Source organism: Harmonia axyridis, chromosome 7 (assembly GCF_914767665.1).
Source record: "Harmonia axyridis chromosome 7, icHarAxyr1.1, whole genome shotgun sequence".
Taxonomy (NCBI): Eukaryota; Metazoa; Arthropoda; class Insecta; order Coleoptera; family Coccinellidae; genus Harmonia; species Harmonia axyridis.
Genome location: NC_059507.1, coordinates 24,850,056 through 24,872,977, shown reverse-complemented (window position 1 = coordinate 24,872,977; position 22,922 = coordinate 24,850,056). Strand labels below are relative to the sequence as shown.

The 22,922-nt window shown below is 32.5% G+C and overlaps 1 protein-coding gene across 1 annotated transcript in view; it reads right to left on the bottom strand.

Annotated features, from left to right (window-relative positions):
* LOC123684259 (proton-coupled amino acid transporter-like protein CG1139) overlaps positions 1 to 22,108 on the bottom strand; it is a 43,116-nt gene extending 21,008 nt beyond the window's left edge. The window contains exons 1-4 of the mRNA XM_045623442.1: positions 21,852 to 22,108; positions 12,198 to 12,267; positions 10,913 to 11,020; positions 7,811 to 7,961 (exon numbers count right to left, since the gene is read on the bottom strand). Of these exons, the coding sequence (XP_045479398.1) occupies positions 7,811 to 7,961; positions 10,913 to 11,020; positions 12,198 to 12,259 (321 nt within the window). The 5' untranslated portion in view covers positions 12,260 to 12,267; positions 21,852 to 22,108. The remainder of the gene's footprint in view (positions 1 to 7,810; positions 7,962 to 10,912; positions 11,021 to 12,197; positions 12,268 to 21,851) is intronic.
* Positions 22,109 to 22,922: the final 814 nt, after the last annotated feature.

Genomic DNA, 22,922 nt, shown 5'->3' with positions numbered 1-22,922 from the left:
GAAAATAATGAACCTCGGACAAAGATGTGCTTATAGTGCAATAAAAGTACTTAACAGTATCTTGAAAGCGATAATGAACTCATAAACCGTAAAGGGGTCTGATTTTTTACTGACGTGTCGATTTCAAAGGAAGGTAAAATGATTATTATTGGTTCATTTTATGGAGAAATTTTCGTTCTTCGTCTTTGCGATATTTCTGAAATTTTATTCTTCGAAAATCTTGGGGGGGGGGGGTAATTACCCTCAGTATCCCCCATTTCTACGTCCTTGGCGGTTACCACCAAATTAATTTTCTCAAAAATCAAGCTCGAAAGATTTTGAGATCCCCTCAGTAGACAACAAATTTGAGACATCAGATACATGTACAAATAGTGTGGTACCAAGAATCGTGAAAATGAATGATGAATGAGACAAAACGATGACCATAATGGGATTTAAACACAATTCATTCGAAAAGCGGCAGTCTCTAATAAATAATTCCATAATAAGCGAAATTACTTCCCATAAGACGAGGCTCTATCAATATCCGGCCGACTACAAAACATCCAGTAGTTATATCAGACCAAATTGTGTATTATCCCATCGTAATAATAGACATTCGACACGGTAGAAGGCAATTGGACTTAATCGAAACCATTAAACAATCGAATTTCTGTTGCAATTCTAATTGGAATTGTATCATCCGAATTCTCTTTAAAACGCAGATAAAATTCTGCACTCCTCTATCATCATTGAGATTTCCTTCTAGCGCTTATTCCTTTTTGTCGCATTCCTGCCGAAACAAAAGAATCGGTGCCTTTTATCTCAATCCCCATTGTTATGCAGATTTATTGGAGTGGATATTGGGAAATCAGCCACTTCAGTTCTCTTATCGTTCACTATGAAAATGTGAAAATATTCCACCTTTGGCCGTTCTATGATTTGAGCTTATCTGGCTTTCCCCATGAGGTTTGTATGTTTTGAAATGAAAGTCAATATTTTGAGTGATACTACGTCCGCACTAAGACGATTCGACCCTATTGTTTGCTATTTTCTTTGTTGCATCTATTTCATTGTTCCGAGAAAATTAAAATTAGAATTTAACAAGATGATGAGCACCTATATGAGTCATTTTCAGGTGTTCATATAATTTTTCACATTAGAATTGTATTGTGGCGTGGCATGAATTATTAATAAACCATATTTAATAACATTATTGAATAGTATGCAAAAGTTGTATCTGTTCTTAATTCGCCAGTAAACACGATAACCTCAAAATTAACATTCTAGAGACAAGGATGTTTTTATGGTTTCAGAGTAAAAATACATCATTTGTATTCTCAATAATTGAATATAAATTATCCTATATATATATGGAATAAGACATTCATTGCAAAATGTCGAAACTAATTTCATGACGATCGTTTAATTGTAAAATATATGTTTTCAGAACCACAGAATATATTTTGATTGATGAACTGATTTCGATTTTTTAGGTTATTTGTTGGAAAGATCAAAGCCATACCAAGATGTAAGAAGATACAAAGACAAAATTCTCATAGCGTGATAAATAAGAGCAAGCGTTTTTTTTTTCAATTCGTGGATTCAAGAAATAATTCATTTCCTCCGACAGAAATAACTTTGAATGCAGAATGTTATTCCTTCGTGATTTGCTGCCGATATATAAATGCTCCTGCCATCATGTTATTGAATTCCTCAGTATGCACAAAATATACAAAATGAAGTTGATGAAATTTCCAATCAAACTCACGAGATTGATACAGAGTACCTAGAAAATAGAAAATTTACGGTGAATATCGATTGTACAAAGTCAACGATCAGATGAATATAAGCCAATGTTCCCCAAGGATCAGTGATAGGACTGCTGTTGTTCAACTTATACATGGCAGACATACCGAAAATGAATAGATGCAAGATAGCCCAGTTTGCAGATGACACTGCCATCTACTATCACAGTAGATTGCGGAAAACAATCACTAGGCAGTTACAGATCGACCTATATAAACTGGTGGAATACTTCAAGAAATGGAGGAACAACAGTAAGGAAAGAGAAAGCAGATAGCGTCAAAATAGAAAACCAGACGATTGAATGGAAAAAGGAAGCAAAATAATTGGGAGTAATACTGCATGAAGGAATGAATTTCAACAAACAGCTAGAAGAAAACAGAAAAAAAACAAGGCAATTGCACGGGAGACTGTACCCGCTGCTCAACCCTAAAAGTATACTTTCTTCAGAAAACAAGCTGAAGATAATAAAAATAGTGCTAATACTAAGCATTACGTATGCAGGAGTTACCTGGTACAATACGAAAGACAATAATAAGGATTAGTTGCAAAATACGCTAAATTCAGTAATCAGAACAGCGTTTAACGCCCCATGGTATATAACCAACCAACAAATCAGAGAAGAACTGAAAATTGAAACTTTTGAGGAAATAGTCAACAAACAAAGAAAGAACAATAGAAACGCTGAAAAAGCACGAGAATAAGGAATTAAAAAAGATATATGAATCAAAATAAGAATGACAGATAAGAGGAAATACCTCTTTCGAAGAACTAAATAGAAGAAAATAGTGACATGAAGTAGAGAGGAAAGCCTTCCGATCAGACAACAGTAGAAAATAGGAGAAATTAAATTAGAGGCGTAGGGAATGTAAATTCCGGACCTTAAACAAAAAGAAGATCTGAGAGAGAAATTCCAAAGTTGATTCCTGTACTCCCCACAAGGCGGAATTAAATGGTTTTATCATAAGTGGATAACCCCCTAAAAACCATCAACTTTCATTCGAAACATTTTTCCATAAGATGATTCGTTTTCGAGATATTCGACAGATTCAACTTGAAAAAATCACCCGGTATATCTATAAATATATCGAAAACTACTCAGAGTATAATTATCAGGTACAACGTCGATACGTTCTTATTTCTCAATCAAATCCTAGAGAAAATGAATGAAAGAATATCCTTGCACTTTGAGTGAAGGACATACTTGGCAATACCCTCTCCACATGAGAGCCTCGTTAAATTTCCAAAAAATCTACATAGCACCGCACATAATCAATCCTGATGAAAGGAGGCAAACGCTACGAAAGTCTCGAGACCTCATATTAAGTGAGAAGGCGGAATTGAGAATGAATCTACATCAGCATCTCATCTCAAGGTGAAGCTCTCAAGTCTTAAGAGATGCCGATCATCTCAATTATTTCTAGCTGCAGGGCCTGCATACTCGACGCACTGAGACAGATTTTTCGGGGAGAACTTGTTTGATTCTACGAATAACGTTTAACTTTTCAAGATCGTAAATGTGGAATCGATATGGAGGTTTTCATTTAGAACTAAAAGGTAACAACTTGCCCCATTCAGATTTCTGGATTACTTACGGTATATTTTGTCGATAGGTCTTGTTTACTGGTTGCTAGGCGATATTCATAGTAAAACTAAGATGCATAGAATACCTGGTGTGTTTACTGATTCGATTTTGTTTCAGACTTTTTGGGAGACCCACCTGTTGCTTTGGTGGTCTGCTTCACCAGAGTGCTGTAAGGTGGCGCTCTTTAAAATTTTTCGAATTCCCGCATCTGCCTGGTGCCGTTTAAAAAGGAAATACTGATTTTAGACACTGCAAACATTCACAATAAATTACAATTCAGTTCATATCGAATTTTTACTCAAATGAATGGAATATAATGACAGACCATAGAAAATAAAATATTATTGTTCTATACTCAAAGTTCACGACAAGAGCGTAGAAATAGGGGGATACTGGGGGTAATTACACGGTGCTCCTAAATTGGAGATAGAAATGAAAATGACAGATTTCCGGATCATTTTAAGAAAAAAAGTCCTATAACATGAGTCCCCAAACATTTTGTTTTGAGATACATGTGTTGAAGTTCAAGTTATTTTCTCGTATAACCTTCCCTTCACAAGATATTTAATATGAATTGGCCATAGATATTCCAGTTTAAAGTTTTCACTATATGATATGCTAATTTTGAATGCAAATCTACAGGGTGATATATTTTCTGGAAAGCTGCCTGCTTCCTTCTTCAAAATCTATATTTTGGTGAATGACTGTTAGTTTAGAAAAAAGTAGAAAAAACTCTGGTCCAGTACTAAACTTTTTGGTTTGTTATAGTTTTGTCGTATCTGCTATCGATTTCGAGAAAAATCTCTAGTAATCCTCAGGAAAATCCAAATTATTTTTAAGATCTAGCTAGTAAGCTCTAATGAATGCATTAATTATAAGTTTTGGTATTTATTTACCTAATCTGTAGCGAAGATTAATAAGTATTTGATAAACTGTACGACACACTAGAAACAACCTGTATATTGAAAGCAAAGCCTTCGTGGGCTCATATTCATGAAACTTTTTTTTCTCAAAATTATCCAAGTAATTTCTCATTTTCCTTCGTAACTCTTATTTGAGAACAAGGTAAGAACAACCGAATTAGTAACAACAAAAATTATTTCGAGTAATTTGGTTCAAACTTCTTTTTCTAACATTACAGATATGAATAAAAGTTGTCGTCAAAAAATTTTTTTTCGATCATCCCTCCCCAAGAAAAAAAAAGATCTACGCCTTTGGTTCACAAGAGTCGAGAATTGAGAGTAATGTCAAATGTAAACGATGTATGCGCCATCTGAAAAGCCCGCGATCCCTCGAAATCAAGTAGGTATAAATCCGAAAAATCTCCCGTTTTGTCTGAAAGTTTTACAGGTATAAGTAGACACACCAGGTATTCTATGCATCTTAAGTAAAACCTTCAATTTCACAAAAATCAAATACCGAAAATTTCAATATACAGGGCGAGTCTTGAACTTTTATTTTAAATTCAACTGTAGATTCGTCTCTTCGAATAAAACATTTTTTCATTAATCATTTTTCCAGATTCAATACAGGTTATAAGTTATAATCCTTCAATGGTTTTAAATAGGCTAATGCATTCCTGTTCTTTCGATATTTAAATCAACGAGATAACCCAGAAATCACTCATTGTGAACATAGAAAATCTATTAATTATATTATACAGTGTGATTCACGGTAATGACCTATTACACGTTTAGGGAAAACTAATCATAATTTTGAGCAGAAAATTTGCATGTCTTTCTCCCTAATATTTTCAGATCTCTACAACTTCCGGTTATTGCGGCAACACACTACTACTTCCTTAATTCAAATGGCACACCCAGTATATTATAGCATCCTTAGATAGATTTCTTTGATTACAATTTCAGCAATATACCATACCTCTGGTAAGAGGCAAATGAATACTTTAAGGGTTATCAACGAAGAACTTTAAATGAGGAAAATCCGCAATTTCTAACCGTTTGGAGTAGTCTGTGACTAATGTGAAAACACAGAAAGAAACTAAATTCGATGTAAATAAAATAAAACAAAATAATTTCTACTGGATTATTTAATAGTTAGCCACAATTGTTTCGCGACGATGTGGCTTCTCACAAAAAAAATTAGAGATATTCATAGAAAACAATAAAGATAAAACTGAGAAAAAAAATAAATTTCTTCCGATAATTTGGAAATTCCAGGCGGCAAATTCGATGTTTCGGTAACTAAATTTAACATTTCACGAATTTTTATTAATTGTTCGTTGGGATTGGTGAGAAATCCACAAACCAGTAAAATTTTCAATTACGAATAATTGATCACAATGTAATAGAAATATTAAAATTGAATGATTAAGCATATTTAATAGAGCACGTACAGAAATCAGTGTGCTGTAAGATCATTTCTTATTGTATACCTTCAAGCAACCCAACAGAACAATAGGCGTATTATTTTATACTCTGACGAAATCAAGAGAGTATGTTCTGGCTTTCAATCAAATGTAGTCTATAATTTCCATTTTATCATTACCCAATTGTGCAATTGGTTTTTCACAACACTGATGCTGGTCAAAAATGATTGTAGGGATTTGCGGTGTCTCAAACATTATTTCTAATTGCTTTTTAATTAATATTAAGCAATTTTAAGATGAATGGAATGATGAGGTTCAGTGTTGGACTTCATATTTTAAATTTTTATAATGGGTAAATCCAAAACATCTATTGTGAGACGATCATCTTGAATTTTATCAATAGAGTTTCAAGATGAACAACAAGGATTTGAAAAATTTGTTGAATAACGTGAGAAATACTTCCTATGATGACAGTACACTGAGGAACTGAAAATATTTCGTTTCAGTGAAAGCAACCCAAACTTTCAAACATTGGTTGAAATAGAATTACGAAAAGGTATTATAAAACCTTGAGAAAAGATATAACCTTCAGTATCGAGAGAAGAAATCATTTCAAATATACTGCTCCACAAAATTTGAAGAATTTCAGATATACTAACTAACAAAAAAACTGCAACACCCAAATGAAACTGTTTAAATTTGATATTTTTTTGGTAAAACACAGATAGTAAAGCAAGGAGTAAATAATTGGAATTTGGAGAAAAAACGGGGTTTAGTAAAAAGGTTTTTTTAATAAATTTGTTAATAATATGTTTGTCCACCTCGATTATCTATACACTGCTCTACACGTCTTGGCATTGATGCAATAAGATGGTCTATGTCTTCTTGAGGGATACTTTCCCAAGCTACCTGTAATTCAATGTCTCAGAGCCGCCGAAGTCCGTGGAGGCTGGGCTTCCAAGCCTTCTACCCATGATGTCCCAAACATTCTTTATGGGCGAAAGATCGGGCAATCTGGGCGGCCATGAAAAAAGATTAACATGAGCCGCTTCGAAAAAGTTTAAACTAACTCTGGCAACATGAGGTCGAGCATTATCTTGCTGAAATATTGGATTCTCGAGCTGCTTAAGGTAAGGGAGAACATATGGCTCCACTATTTCTTGAAGGTAACGCAGTGATGTCAAATTACCTTGAATGATAACTAAAGGTGACCTACTTGCATGTGCATTAGCACCTCATACCATAACGGCTACTGTCCGGTATACATGACGCTCAACATCAAACTGAGGTTCACGTCTTCCTACCCAACGTCGTCTAACCCTTCTTCGGCCATCATGTGCATCGATATTCATCAAAAAAGACGACCTGATGCCCTTCAATATTCCAATGTTGACGTTCTCTGCACCACTGTAACCGTTGCCGGCGATGCTCAACCGTCAGAGGTAACACAAGATGGGGTCGATAATTCTGTAGTCCAAAAGACCTTATCCGGTGGTAAACCGTTTGGACATTTACAGGATGGCCTTGTTCTCCTAAGCTCTCATCAGCCAAAGATCGAGTTGACGCAAATCGGTCTCCAATGGCCATAAGTCTAGACGTCGATCTTGAACTTCATTTATGCCCCTTCGACGTCCGGTGCCTACTCTTCGTCGATTTTTGGCATTATCAAACCACGCTTGACAACATCTTATAACAGTAGTTCGATTTCAATTCGTACGGTTAGCGATTTCTCGAAATGACAACCCCGCCTCCCGTAGACCAATAATTTGACCTCTTTCAAATTCACTTAGCCAGCGATAAATTTCGCGTACACGTGCTCTAGGCATTTTAACAACAACTGAACATCGACTATGGATCTCCTCAAACAGCTGGTTTGTTGTAAAATTCAAAAATATTGCCAAAACCGACTACAATATTAGGTAACAATAATTTTTCACATGAAAAAACCTTCAAGATTTTTTCTCCAAATGCAATCATTTACTCCTTGCTCTACTATTTATGTTTCACCAAAAAAAATTAAAATTAAATCTGCTCCTTCTAGGTGTTGCAGTTTCTTTGTCAGTCAGTATATTTCGCGCTCTTAATACACAAATAGATATTTCAGAACTTACCAATATGTGTATAGTGTGTGCACACAAAAATCCAACCAGCATAGTCCCTATGAATCCAACTACGAGTCCAGCATACATGAATGCCATAGGAATAGCCAATATCCCAGTACCCATCGAACTTTTGAGGATGTGTATGAGAGCACCAGAAAATCTGCAACATCATAACCACAGTGAAATTAATTCCAGGGAACCAAGATACTAATCTTTTATTTTAAGAAATGAATTGCTTTCGAGAAACAAAAGAATGGACCATTAATTTCACCACGTAATCATGATAGTTCTTAAAAAAACGTTGTTACCTCAATTAATTCTATTCATAACGTTGCTGAATTTAATTTCATTGCATAAATGCGTTTTTTCGACTCGGAAAAAACCTATTTATTGAAGCTCATATTTTCTTCGGATTAGGTGCTTCATAATAGAAGGTTTTTTTACTTATTCATAATCGAACAAATCGACTTCAGATATAATAAAACTTTTTTTTTTCATTTTTTTTATGATAATTACGTGAAAACATTGTTAATTACAGACTTTCTTCGATGTATTATTTCTGCAGCAGATAGTATGTACAAGTATGTAACGGGTTTTTCACCATAATTTGACCCTACCTTCAACTTTGTTACTAAAAGAAGTACAAAAAAATCTTTTCAACAAAAGTTTCACGAAATCGACTAGTGTTTTCTAAAATGATTTCAAAAAATTAAATATATACAGAGTGAGCAACATATTGAATGCAGCTTCATTTTTTCAAATGGAACACCCTGTATATTTTTCTATATTTGGCTAGCTCTTTTTCCCCTGATTTCGAATATATAAAATCGACTTCAGATATAATAAAACTTTTTTTTTCATTTTTTTTATGATAATTACGTGAAAACATTGTTAATTACAGACTTTCTTCGATGTATTATTTCTGCAGCCGATAGTATGTAGAAGTATGTACCGGGTTTTTCACCATAATTCGACCCTACCTTCAACTTTGTTACTAAAAGAAGTACAAAAAAATCTTTTCAACAAAAGTTTCACGAAATCGACTAGTGTTTTCTAAAATGATTTCAAAAAATGAAATATATACCTAGTGAGCAACATATTGAATGCAACTTCATTTTTTCAAACACCCTGTATATTTTTCTATATTTGGCTAGCTCTTTTTCCCTGATTTCGAATATATAACATATGTTTGGTCTGTCTCTCTTATTCTGAGTACCACAGAGTTTCAAATTTTAAGAACCACCTAGCATGCTCAGTAATCAGTTTTCAAGTGGTAGGCTGCGATAACTCAAAATGCCCTTTTTTGAGTTATCTCGTTGTTAACGATATATGACATACGTTTTTCACTATAAATTGGAACTCTAAAAAGTGCATTTTGAGTTATCGCAGCCTACCACTTGAAAACTGATTACTGAGCATGCAAGCTGGCTCTTAAAATTTGAAACTCTGTGGTACTCAGAATAAGAGAGATTGACCAGACATATTATATTCGAAATCAGGGGCAAAAGAGCTAGCCAAATATAGAAAAATATACAGGGTATTTCATTTGAAAAAATGAAGTTGCATTCTATATGTTGCCCACTCTGTATATATTTAATTTTTTGAAATCATTTTAGAAAACACTAGTCGATTTCGTGAAACTTTTGTTGAAACCATTTTTTTCTACTTCTTTTAGTAACAAAGTTGAAGGAGGGTCAAATTATGGTGAAAAACCCGGTACATCATTGCTTCAGAAAGTATGGAAGCTCATATTTTCTTCGAAATTCTTCAGGATAGAAGATTTTTTTTATTTATTCCTAATTGAACAAATTGTATTTCGTTGGAGACATTTTTTTTTATTAATTTACATGACAATTACGTGAATACATTTTTAATTGCAGATTTTCTTCGAATAATTAATTCTGCAGCAGGTAGGCAAGTACATTATTAATTCAGAAATTATGAAAGTTCTTATTTTCTTCGAATTTCATCATAACAGAAGATTTTTTTACTTATTCATAATTGAACAAATTCCCTTTAGATATAATAAAACTTTTTCCATAATTTTTGTATGACAATAACTTGAAATATTTTTGCACTATTACATTGCCACAGACTTTCTTCGATGAATTATTTCTGCAGCAGATAGTCAAGTACCTATATAGGTACATCATTGCTTCAGAAATTATGGCAGCTCATATTTTCTTCGAATTTCTTCATGACAGAAGATTTTTTTTACTTATTCATATTTGAACAAATCGCCTTTGAATAGAACAAATCTTTTCCTATCTTTTTTATGACAATTACGTGAAAACATTTTCAATTACCGACTTTCTTCGATGAATTATTTCTGCTGCAGTAAGACAAGTATGTTAATTCGAGAATTAAAAGACTCAGAGAGAAACCTTTAAGAACACCCGAGTTTTTTTGGGAAATGATCAGATATCAGAAAGCAGATGATATATTATAACTTGATTCGTTCTCGAGTTACAGGGCGTTTTTGAAAAATTAGTGTTTTAAATGTTTCGCTGTATCTAACATTTTCTTCAGTAATTTTTATGATCATTACAGTCATTTTTCAGAAATACCCTGTAACTCGAGAAAAAATCGAGATATGTATGATCTTTTTTCTGATATAATAATAATAATAATAAAGGCTTTTATTCTACAAACAAAATACATATTCTCTCGCAAAAAAGAGCTCGGAGGTCCTAGAAGTTTTTGTTTTATAGTCGTCGAGATGCTTTCAGTGAGCTTCGAATTTGGGACACCCTGTACATTATTGATTCAGAAATTATGGAAGCTCATGTTTTCTTTGAATTTCTTCAAATAGAGGATTTTTAAACTTATTCATAATTAAACAAATCACCTTAGATAGAACAAAACTTTGTCTATCATTTTTATGACATAAATTTTGATTACACACTTGCTTCAAGGAATTATTTCTGCGGCAGGTAGACAAGTACATTATAGCTCAAGAAATAGGATGAAGTTTCGAAATACATAATGACTTGTCACTCCAATAGAAGTGAAATTCATACAAGTAATTCAGTCGCCCACGTATTCCAATTTTCTACACTTTAATCGCTGGAAAGTCACCGAAAACAATATTTAAACATAAAATATACTTACGTATTCGGGTGTTCCAATGTCCTGTGTTCATAGGGGTCATATTGTTTTTCGTTTAATGTTTCCTTTCTTCCAATTGGTATTTTGATGTCATTTGGTGTCAAAGTGGTTCTGTAATGGATACACGGATTTTACATGATTGATTTCTTATTCCGGAAATAAAGGGTTTTCCAATAAGAGATTTCATTTTGAAGGGCCCGCTATCTGTGCATCTACTTCTTTTGAAGCTGTTTAATTTCGACATTTGATGAGTAAAAACTAGGCCATTACTAAGACTGAAACGGTACACTCTTCAACAATGCACTGAAATCGTTGAAATGCACTACAAAATGGTGCAAATTTTGCACTTTTTGATCATCGTGAAGCACTTTCTCAGACGGAAATAGTTAAATTGGTGAAAAAATTTGAACTGTTGGAACAAGTGATGTGAAGTATCGAAACCGTGTGCGTCGCTCGAAAACAACTGAGAATATTGCAACTGTAGCCCATTGACGCAAAATCATGTTTATCTATTCCTCTGGTGCAACTGTTATGGACAGTTATGGTAAATCTTTTGCGCTACCGGACTATGTTTGATGATTTTCTATGGCCGGAATTGGGAGATGATTATGTGGACGACATTTATTTTCAACAAGATTGAGCTACTTGCAACACAAGCAACGAAACATTCTCAATTTTGCCAGAAGAATGTCCGAGATCTTGAGATTCAACACCTTTAGACTTTATTTTTAAGAACACGTGAAAGATAAGGTCTATGCCAATGCTCCACAATCGATTTAAGACCTTAAATATAGAATTTGTGAAGTTATCGACAACATACAGCCGCAAATGTGCGAATTGGTCATGAAAAATTTCACGATACTACAACCATCGCCGGGGCGGCCATTTGGCTTTTTTCATCGTTACAATAAGATGAAAATTCATCGATTTCTCTTAAAATATCCTTTTTTAACATCAAAATAAAACCTCTGATTGGAAAACCTCTTATAATTATAAGGAATAATATTTTCTTGTTTTTTTCGATTTTTGCTGGTCATTTTTCAATTTTGTATATTTTCATTCTTTTATATTTCATTCCAAAACTCCGTTTTAATGAACTTATTTTGTTTTATGTAATATTTTACTCAACCAGAAAGATTAACATTGAAATGAAAATATTTGCATTTTTAGTTCCCGTTTATATCTAGAAGACCTAATTGTCCTTAGGAGAAATAGCTTAGGGGAGGTCGGAACTTCATCTAATGGACTTTTAATCATCACGATTAGCATCGCTTTAATAGGTACTTACGTTGAACTGAAATTGTCTATCGTAAACGTCGAAGGATATCTGTCAATTTTTTTGTCTACCATGGTTCAGTCTGTAACAAAGCACAAGAAATAAAATCAGATTGATAAGTTAACAGACACATGCTTATGATGAGAAAGGCTTGGCCATAATTAGGCTAAAGCGTTTATGATATATCATAAAGGAGAATATCCGATTCTTCTAATGGGATTATTCAAATATTTGCTAAGAATTTTATGATCGCTATAAATTTGAATGTTCAATCAAAGCAATTTTTTTCCAACGTGACAGGTGGGTACATTTCAGATACTGATATACACCATGCCAAAAAAGTAACGTAATTTGTCGATAAATCTTGCATCGAAAATCATGAAATAATCCACCTCCAACTTTTATCATTAAATTCCACCATGTAGAGAGTTTGGGAGTGAAATTTGGAATTCGATTCTTTACTGCACAGATAAGAAATGAATTTTTGCAATATATTAAGGAAATTATTTCAGCCAATCGCAATATATATCTTTCAAAATAATGAAAAATAGGGTGTATAATAACAATTTCAAATTTCTTGCTTTTTATGATTCTTCTTAATTTGAGCCTTCTTCTACTTCTTCAGCCCTCTTTCATCCAGTGTCGGACATATGCCTCTTCCAGTTTTTTCCATGCTTCTCCGTCTTTTGCTGTTCTCATCCAAAACAAAAATATTCCTCTACACTTAAAACGCAAAACCTACGACAGCTGTATATTACCATTGACAACTTATGTTCTAGAAATTATGGCAATAACGAAAAAAGTGGCAGAACAACTGAGAGTAACTCAAAGGGCCATGGAAAGGATTATGGTGGGTATAAGCTTGAGATACAGAATTCCAAACACCGAAATACGAAAAAAGACCAGGGTAATTGACATCATGAGTAGAATAGCGAAACTTTAGTGGGTGGCACATATTAGGAGGCAGAGTGTGGAGAGATGGTCACACAAAGTGACGTTTTGGAGACCTCGAGAGACAAAAAGAAGCATAGGAAGACCAAGAAAAAGATGGATAGACGACATAGTCGATGTAGCCCGAATTTAAGCCTAGGGCTTGTATATTCCACATTAGTCCTCGGTGGATGTAGACATTCAGGAGTCTTTCCAGCACTTAGGGGGTCTGCCGACTGGTCTTCTGGTACCTGGGATTTCGTCTCGGGCTATCCTAGCAATTCTGCCTACTTTTTAATAATTTATTTTTTCTTTATACTTATAATATAAAATAAAGTGGGAATGTTGAAGTCAAAAATGATATTACCAGTGCATAAATGATATTACCTAATGCATATTAATGACCTTTTAAATTCAACCAAGAATCAGATTTTAAGCTTTGCAGATGACAGCACTCTTATAGCGTCCACGACAAACAAGAAGCCTGTATCAGCGTCAACATCCAGTTCCCAAAGAATAGCTCAAGCTGTAACAATCAACAAAGATCTAGAAGTTATTCTAAAATGGGGTTCTGACAATCTGGTTGAATTCAATGCCTCTAAGACCCAGGCTACTCTGCTCACAAGAAAAACATCGACAGTTGCACTCCAACTAATAATGGACAATAAAACAATAAAACCAACCAATGGACTTAAGCTTCTAGGGGTCAATATCAGTCCAAATGCAACCTGGCATGAGCACGTCTGCTCAGTTGCCAAGTCAGCTGCACAGAAGCTTAGCTATCTATTTCGTGAGAGGAAATTGTTCACTCCAAAGCAGCTTTTATTACTTTATAAGGCTCAAGTGCGTCCAGCTATGGAATATTGCTCTCATGCTTGGGGTTCAGCTCCTAAGCACTCGTTACTCCTACTTGATTCCATTCAAAAAAGAGCAGTCCGCCTAATAGACGATCCAACTGCCAACCTTCATAGTCTCGATCACCGTAGGAAGGTTGGAGACTTATGCCTTTTTTACAGATACTACCACGGAAGGTGTTCTGCTGCCATTGCCTCCATGATTCCTCCAGGGGCTCAATTTGATCGACGAACAAGGCTAGCCGATAATAGTCACCAGTTTGTCGTGCATCTTTCTACAGCTAGGACATCGGTGTATCAGAAGGCTTTTCTTTACCGAACTGCAAGGCTATGGAATACCCTACCTCAAGATGTATTCCCCCTTGGTTACAACTTACAGCAGTTTAAGACACGCACAAACCGATTTCTTCTAAATTCATCTCGGGGCGCTTGAAAGGGCGTTATAAGCTCAGTCTTTTCCCGAGAGATGCGTATAAAAAAAAAAAAAAATTATACTAGAAAAGCCTTTTGACTTATTATTACCAAAATCATCATTTGGAATTAACGTACATATTAACAATAAATTATTGTACTGATATAAATTTCATCAAAAATTGGTGAGGATGGGCTAGGATTTGAATTAGTTCAATAAAAAATAATTGAAATGACATTCACGGAAATTATATAATGTATGCAAACAACAAAGGATCCTATGTTAGACGCCGTTAAAATAATGTTTTGCATCCTGTTCAAAAATTGCCTGATATTGACATATGACTGTGATTAATAGTGTCACAATTTTGTAAATAGTAAATTGTGTTTCTAATAGTAAAAGCTATTACTTTCACGGATGACAATGTAAATTGTTGGCCAAGGCGTTAAGCCAAGGTCATGATAAATATGAACCGAAAAAATCAAATATTTGTATGACGAACAAATCAAGATATTTATTACGTAAGCCCTAGATCACATATACTTAATATAAGGAATGTTTAGCATCTAGGAATTGTAATGATACCAAGATATCTAGGTAGGATTTATTATTTAGATGACCTTAATATTTGGTTTTGTCGGAGCATGTGATGAACTAAGTATATAAACTGAATTTGAATTAGGTATATTCATGATTTTGAATTTCAGCTTTTGATCCAAATGATTGATACCTAACAAACCAAACAAGCCAAGATCATTTGTAATGAAAGAAACTTATCTGCCATTTTACAGAATAGTTATCTGTTTTACTAGGCAGCAAAGTAGTAGATTGACTGCCGCGGCTGATAGTTCATAGTTGGAATTCAGTCAACAGATATTTTTTTCTTCGATTGTTGTTTGTTAATGATACAGGTAGGATATTGCATATGCAAATTATTACAATTCCCACAATCTTTTTTTTTCTGTTGTATATTAATTATTTTGAGAAAGAGCAATACAAATTGTTAATTTCAAACAATGAAGCATATATGTCGATGAATCTCAATATTAGCATAGGAAATTTGAACGGGGTATTTCATTTCATTTCAACGTATGATACAAGAGGACAGATAAAAACCTCAGCCAAAACTCTGTCTCCCTGTATAAGTGTAGTGATTGGTTTATGTATTTGTTTACAAATTAAGCTGACATATTCATATTGAAGGGCTTCTTCTTCGTCCTGTTGTGATATATTAAAATGAAATTTGATAGAAATCGCAATATTTGGAATGATAGGTTGCTATAGAAATGTATATGTCCATGATAATTATCTATTGTTTGACAACTTATGAAATATCTGATAGTTTTTTGGAAAAATATCGAATATATTCATATAATGGACAGTGATAGCAACGTAGAAGTACTTACTCCTCCAGAAATGAGGAAGATGGCAAAAAATATTGATTGTCAGAAAATGTCGAATCTTTTATTCGCATTGAAAATAATTACTTTGCAGCCTTGGCAGGAAAAATCATATGTGTCTGTCAATATTTGCCTTCAATCGCAAAAAAAAAAATGTTGCATGCCGTCCGGAAAATTTTGAATGTTGGCCTTCTTTCTTTGAATATTCGAATGGGAAATCCGTTAGAAACAATTGTATGATTTTTTTTCATTGAATTCACTCTAGAGGTGGTCTGAAAGACGCGGCAATTCTAAAAAATTTCAACACATCCATTTATTCAAATAAATGGCTTTCCTTGTTTTTTTTTGCCTGTCGGATAACCTTATGGGTGGTAGTCTCCATTTTTTGTTGAGAATTTTTGTGCCAAAAGTGAAAAGTTTTGAAAATTTTTCCCATTCATGTCTTGTACGGGGGCAGACAGTAGGTTTACTTTCCAGTTTCCACAGATACGTTTCAAAGAGATAATTTTACTCAATTCTACTCAATACCTACTGACGATATCAATTACAGAAAGCTAAATCAAAGAAATTATCCAAATAAACATCAAAATATTTGGAAACATCAATTTTGATAAAATGAAATGAACACCACGTGATCAAACACAAACATAGGTAGTCTGAATTCTCTTAACGAGAGTTGAAGAAGTCTAATCAATATTTGTCGCTCATAAGATCTGTTCAGATGTAATAATAATATAATAATAATAAACTTTATTTAGCACTCGGCTATTGAAAACAATACAAATGTAATCCACTAACTTAATTAAATTCTTCATAAATATAACTCATTAAACATTTTTTGAATTCTCTGTAATTATTACAATATTTGATCTTTTCAGGTAGTTTATTGAAGATAACTAATCCCCTGCTAAATGTGGATTTATTCATTAATGTAGTATTAACTTTTTCTATGTAAAAATCATCTCGACGTCGTGTTTTATAATTATGTATCTCCTTAGCAAATTTCACTCAAATATTCAGGTAACATTTTATTCCTTGCTTTGAATATTAAATCTAATGTTCTATAAATAATCCTTTGATTGACACTCATCAATTTCAAACAATTTAACATATTTCTTATGGGAGTTCTTTTATCACATTTCAAAATAATTCTCATACCTCTATTTTGCACTTTTTGTAACCTATCTATGCTACCTTTATTTAAATTAAACATAACTGACGAGCAATAATCCACATGAGGAAGTACCAATGATCTAAACAACATCAGTGACGTATTCATATCAATTTTACCCCTTATTCTAGATATGAAACCAACCTTTTTGGACATTTTATTTGTGATATAATCCACGTGAAACTGAAACTTTAAATTCTCGTCTAAAATCAATCCTAAGTATGTCTGCAAACTTTTTTCAAATCGAACTGCACATCATTCCAATTATATTGAAATTATTAAAAAAATTTGCAAGCATCTGAGCATATCATATGATGATGATTCACACTATGTTCCTATTTTTTCACGCGGTCTTCATTTCATTTTGTCAAAATGAAATTAATGTTGCCAAATATTTTGATGATTGATTTAATTTAGCTTTTTCTTAATCGATATTATTAGAAGGTATTAAGTAGAGTTGAGTAATCGTAAGCTGTAAGCTTGGAAACTATACTGACAGCCTCCGTATAAAACAGGGCATGCCATTTAAATATGGGCTTATTGACATTTTTGAAGGTCAAATTTAACAAAAAATGCAGTGACTTTCGGACCATCTTTGAATTGATCCGTAAATTTCCAAAACACTTGATAATTTTTCGGGAATGCAACAAAAAAATCGTTCAATTATCTCGAACTATTTTCAAGATTATGACCTCTAGTACCAATATATCCATGACATTTTTCAACAAAAAAGTAACACAGATAAATGATGACAAGTGGGGTATTTCGAAATCAAAATTCATGAAGATTATGAGAAACGGCCGGAAAAGTAACTTTTCCGGACCAAAAACAGTACAGGAAAGTTCGTTGCTTAGCGACGAATCAGAATACTGGATTAGCGTATTTTGTGGTCTGAATTAGTTCCGAGAAATAAGCCTCTTCTCAATGAATAAAATATTTATTTACTTGAGAATCCTGAAGAAAAAAAAAGAGTAATAAACTATGGAGTTTTTCTGAACAATCTATTGAAAAATTCCTCGACTGATATATTGAATCAATATGATCAATTAATCATGAATATCTACATAATTCAAACAGAAACGTGGAATTTGTAATTGAAGGTTTATCATTCAAATAAATGCATTGTTGTGCTAGTAGCAAGGTTTGCTATATCTACGCAATAAAAGTTAGAATAATGCAATTAAGATATCAAGAAGCAAGTGAAAGTGGAATCATAAGGAGGTATATTGTTGGCATTACATCATGAAGGAAGCTTGTAATTCTAGATATTGTCGTTAAGGGCTACGCTCTGTTACCTTACAAAAAAAGACTGTTTTGTTGAGTACACTAAGATGTGTATCAATCTGAATAAAATTAGAAAGCATAATTTGACCGAAAGAATGAAAATCTGTAATCAGGTTATGACTTGACATGGGTACAAAGGAGGATAAGATTAACTGAAGTAATAATCGAAAGAGTTTTCCTTCACGTCGAAATAATGAACCTGCATCACATTCAAAAGCATTTGATACGTTTATAAGAGAATATAAACAAGCTTTAATAATACGATCGTAAATTATATACTCAATATACATAATATGCATAAAACTCATTTTTCATTGTTTAAGTGGATCATTATTCAATTGTGTAAGTGGTAAATTATTCTGAGGAAACAGAAAATAGTACTTATTTCATTGCGATTAGAAATTATCTGGGATAAGATTGCGAAAATGAAATGAATGCAAAGAATTCTAGAAATTGAACTGTCAATTTTCATTCCATTTTTTTTTACACACTTGTAATTTTATTTCATTATTTATTTCAATAAACCTTGCAAATTGTGTGTTTTAGTTTTCTTCAAAGTAATTTTCCTCTCAAATCCCAAATATTTAATTTGAGATGAATTGAAAATCAACGTAGTGAAAAAAATAATATATGAACTAATGAATAAATTAAATTATAGTAAAATATTGAATAAATTATAATAAAATTTTAGATTTTTTATGCACTCTTTTTCAACAATCTGTAAATTTTGAATTTTTTAGCCGAGAGTGATCTCGAACGATTGATTTAAACTCACTGATAAAGAATTTGAAATCCAAATGGAGCTTTTTTTCATGAAAAAAAAAACTGAAATGCAAATATTTGTGCAGAAAGATACAGGAAGTTTTTTTTTTAATATAGTTTTTTGTGCTTCTATTACACAGATCATAAGCCCAACGAAACAATTACAATTATTACACAAATATTTTCATCATCATATAAAAAAAATCCGTCCTTTCTGTATCTTCCTTTAGTATGGCATTTTTGTGATGTATCGATTTTAAAAAGTCGAATATGATCAAAAATGCATAATTTCAATATAGAATGCCTTTTTTCAATGAATTTGTGCTGAAATAATTGAAATACCACATATCCAAAAGGATTATGTATTTATCATTTCTATATGCTTTTCATTTCCCAAAAAAAATTTTTTTTAAAAAAAATATATGGCATTGTGATGAAAGTATCAGGTAATTCTATTTTTGTTTGAAAATGAAAGAGAGGATCAATCAGATCTTTACTATATGAATGTAAAATAACAGTTGGAAAATTCTTGTGATATTTCGGTAAAGAAATTACATAATTACGAATTTTTAAAAAGCTCGTAAAGGATCCTATCGTCAAATCAATTCTTTTGTTATTTTTCGTTCATTAATGATTCCATGAGTATCAAAATGTTTCATTTTTATCAAAATGACTGGTATTTAAACCATCCTTTTCTCCTAAAGAAAATTAAAGACATGTAAAAAATACTTTTTTTTCCTTGTTGATGATTAATTTGGTAAGATTTTTGATTCCCTTTTGAATTCTCGCTTAATTCCACATCAGCCTCTTCTCCCAAACATACCAGTGGGTCAATGAGAACTAATACTTTCTTCAATCTGGCTAAATTACAGGCTCCTTGCCGACGTATACAAAGTTGACCGCAAAGAATTTTCACTCTCAATTTCTATACATATATAATTCTTTGGGTTCAGTTTCGTAGTTACGTAAGATTTATACTTCCATTGAAAGGAACGAATATCTATTTGTTTTTATTACAATGTCACGAATTCTATTTTTACATCCCATTATTCTACTTAATGGCGATTTTGATTTTTTTTTTTCGTTTTGTTCTACGTAAAAGTTATATTTAGAATAATCCTATTTTTATTTCATAAAATTCTCCAATCAATAAAAAGCTTAATAACCATAGCCAGTTTTCTTCTATAAGAGCTAATCCAGTTCTGTCTTTTTTCTTGTTTTGGAGGTTGACTTGCAAAATTGGAAAGACTGGTTTCAATAATTTTTTTAACATTCCAACGTCAACTTTGAAATGTCGTTGAATTATGGAGGCAGATGGAAAATTTTCATTCCATTCAGACGAATATATATCCTTCTACTTCCTATAAGCACATGTTTTTCAGTTTGACATTTCAATTTTCTAAATTATTTGGTTGGTTCAAAAAATTGTTTTATGCTAAATACGAAGTAATCATACATTCATCAAAACATTATAAGTGGTTGAATAAATACAAAGCTATTTTCGTCATATTACGGAGACGTGGCGAAAAAATACACTTTGAATGAATACAACCTTCATTGATCTCAATAGGTATTGAAAAAGTCATTTTTCATATTAGGACAGATAGAATTCATTTTCACTCCAAAATATATAAGCAGGTTCCTTAACCTATTCGAAAGAATTCGATTTGTATTCAACGTTACCATATTTTTTGCTTGAAATTCTATACGTTTTATCTTTTATCGCCCAATTAACTAGGGTTTTTTTTTACTTCCGTATAGATTTCAACCTCTATTGGTATTCTGGAATATCCGTAACAAGGTCATTTTAAAAAGGTGTAATTTTATATTAAATATGTAACAAAGGACAACAACGGCAAATAAGCTTTAATACTTTTGTTGGACCTAGTCAAGCTGAAATTCTGATATCTATACAAATAAACAAACGTATACGGCTGGAATTCTCACATTCATTTGAATAGGTAATTTAGGTCTACTATTTTTAATGATAGGAACGGAACAAGGAAGAAAATTTCGAATAAAAAGTGATTATTTTTCGAAAATTTCGACAGCTATTGCTACAAAATTATAAGGTAAACCACATTTATTTTGCAAACTACGGAATGTGATGAATCAATTTGAAAGCCTAATATTACAGGAATAATTTTTCATAAAGTAACAAAGAATTGATTATAAAATTACAAACAAATGTTGGTACGATGTTAAAACGAAAAAATTTATTTTTCTATGAAATATGTACTTGATTCAATTATTTGTGATATATTTTAATGTTTTCAAACAAATTTTTGTAGAATATATTTCAAAAGGTTACGAGATTCTATTAATTTTTTAAAAGGTATACGATTTGAATATGTGAATACTCATCAAATATGAATATTTAGTAGAATTTTTTTTTAAATTAAATTAACGTGGCTAGCCAACTAATCCATTGACACATGGTACAATGTTCTATTCCTGTAAGTATTACAGAAAATAATGTTTACAAAATATTTACAAGTATATACAGAAAAAAAAATAGTACTAAAGTTACATTGATCAAATATAATTGTACAATTGGCATTCTTTAAGAAATGTTATTATTGCTTCAATTTGTGTGCTTTTAATTCAGAGATATTATTCATCTCCATGCTTTAGTACTGTTTAATTTTTATTGAAACATAAAAAACCAATCGGAAACTTTACGGAGAATCAACAAAGAATTGAAAAAACCTAAATATTTTTCCGAATGGAAAATGTTTTTCTTGAAAAAAAATAAAAACAAAATTTCTGTTTATGCAGACGTCATAATTCAAAATGAAAAAAAACATATGTAAAAAACAAACGAACAGGTAAAAAAATAAACCATTCACCTACCTTTTAAATCGAACAATTATCCAATAATATCCTCAAAAAAAAAATGTGTGTCAAGGGGCACAGTTCAGGCCCACGAAAAAAATTAAAAAATAATAAATAAATAAACGCACGTTACCGGCACCTAAACGTCAAAACGCGTGCATGTATCAACAATACGTTCGACTGTCGGTTTATAAATCACTATCACGTCAATATATACCGAGCTAACTTATCTCACGCGGTACCGTGAGCAAAATGCATCGGTAAGCAGTGTAGTTGCGAAGTTTGGTAGTTCTAATTGAAGGTGTTGAGTGGTGATAGCAGGACAGGGAGACATGGAGGGAGGGACAAGGTTGGAGGTTGATTACCTTCCTCCCAAATACTCCGCCTATGCACCTGCCAAAACGGTAACACGGCGGTATTTGGCACCTGAAGTACCATTAGTACCAATTGAGGTTGTGGATGATTCAGATATGTCCCTGATATTTGCTGGGATGTTTTTGGTCTATTGCAAGGTTTATTGGGATTCCTTTTAAAGTTTTCCTATGGGGAACAAGGTTTTCTGGAGTTTTTTGTTGATATTATGAGAAAAGGATCTGGTATTTTTTAGGATAGTTTTACCTTGGTACTACTTGGTTTACGGGGTTACCAAAAGGAACTGATTTCGATATTATATTTCTTATATACAGGGTGAGTCTTTGACTTGTATCGGGTGTCTCATCGTTGTCTAGTGAGGGGATCTCGATCTTGATCTCCTAATTCATTGGTGCCTCAATTTATTTTTTTTTACTGTTATTTTTGAAGTTCTAATACAAAGTTGTGTTTTTTAAATGTATATCATAACAATTTCTATAACAAAAAAAATCGTTTAATTTTTCCATTTTCAAAAATATAATTCATGATTCATAAATGTCTCATAAAACTCAAAAATCATCAAAAGTTTCAGTTAAACACGCCAAATCAACAAAGCGGCAATCTATAATAATCTGTGAACTTCAGATAATTAAAATATTCGGTGGCCAACAAAATCTGTGGATTTCACATCGTTAGGTTTTTTCTTTGGTTGCATATAAAGAACAGCATTTCTCAATT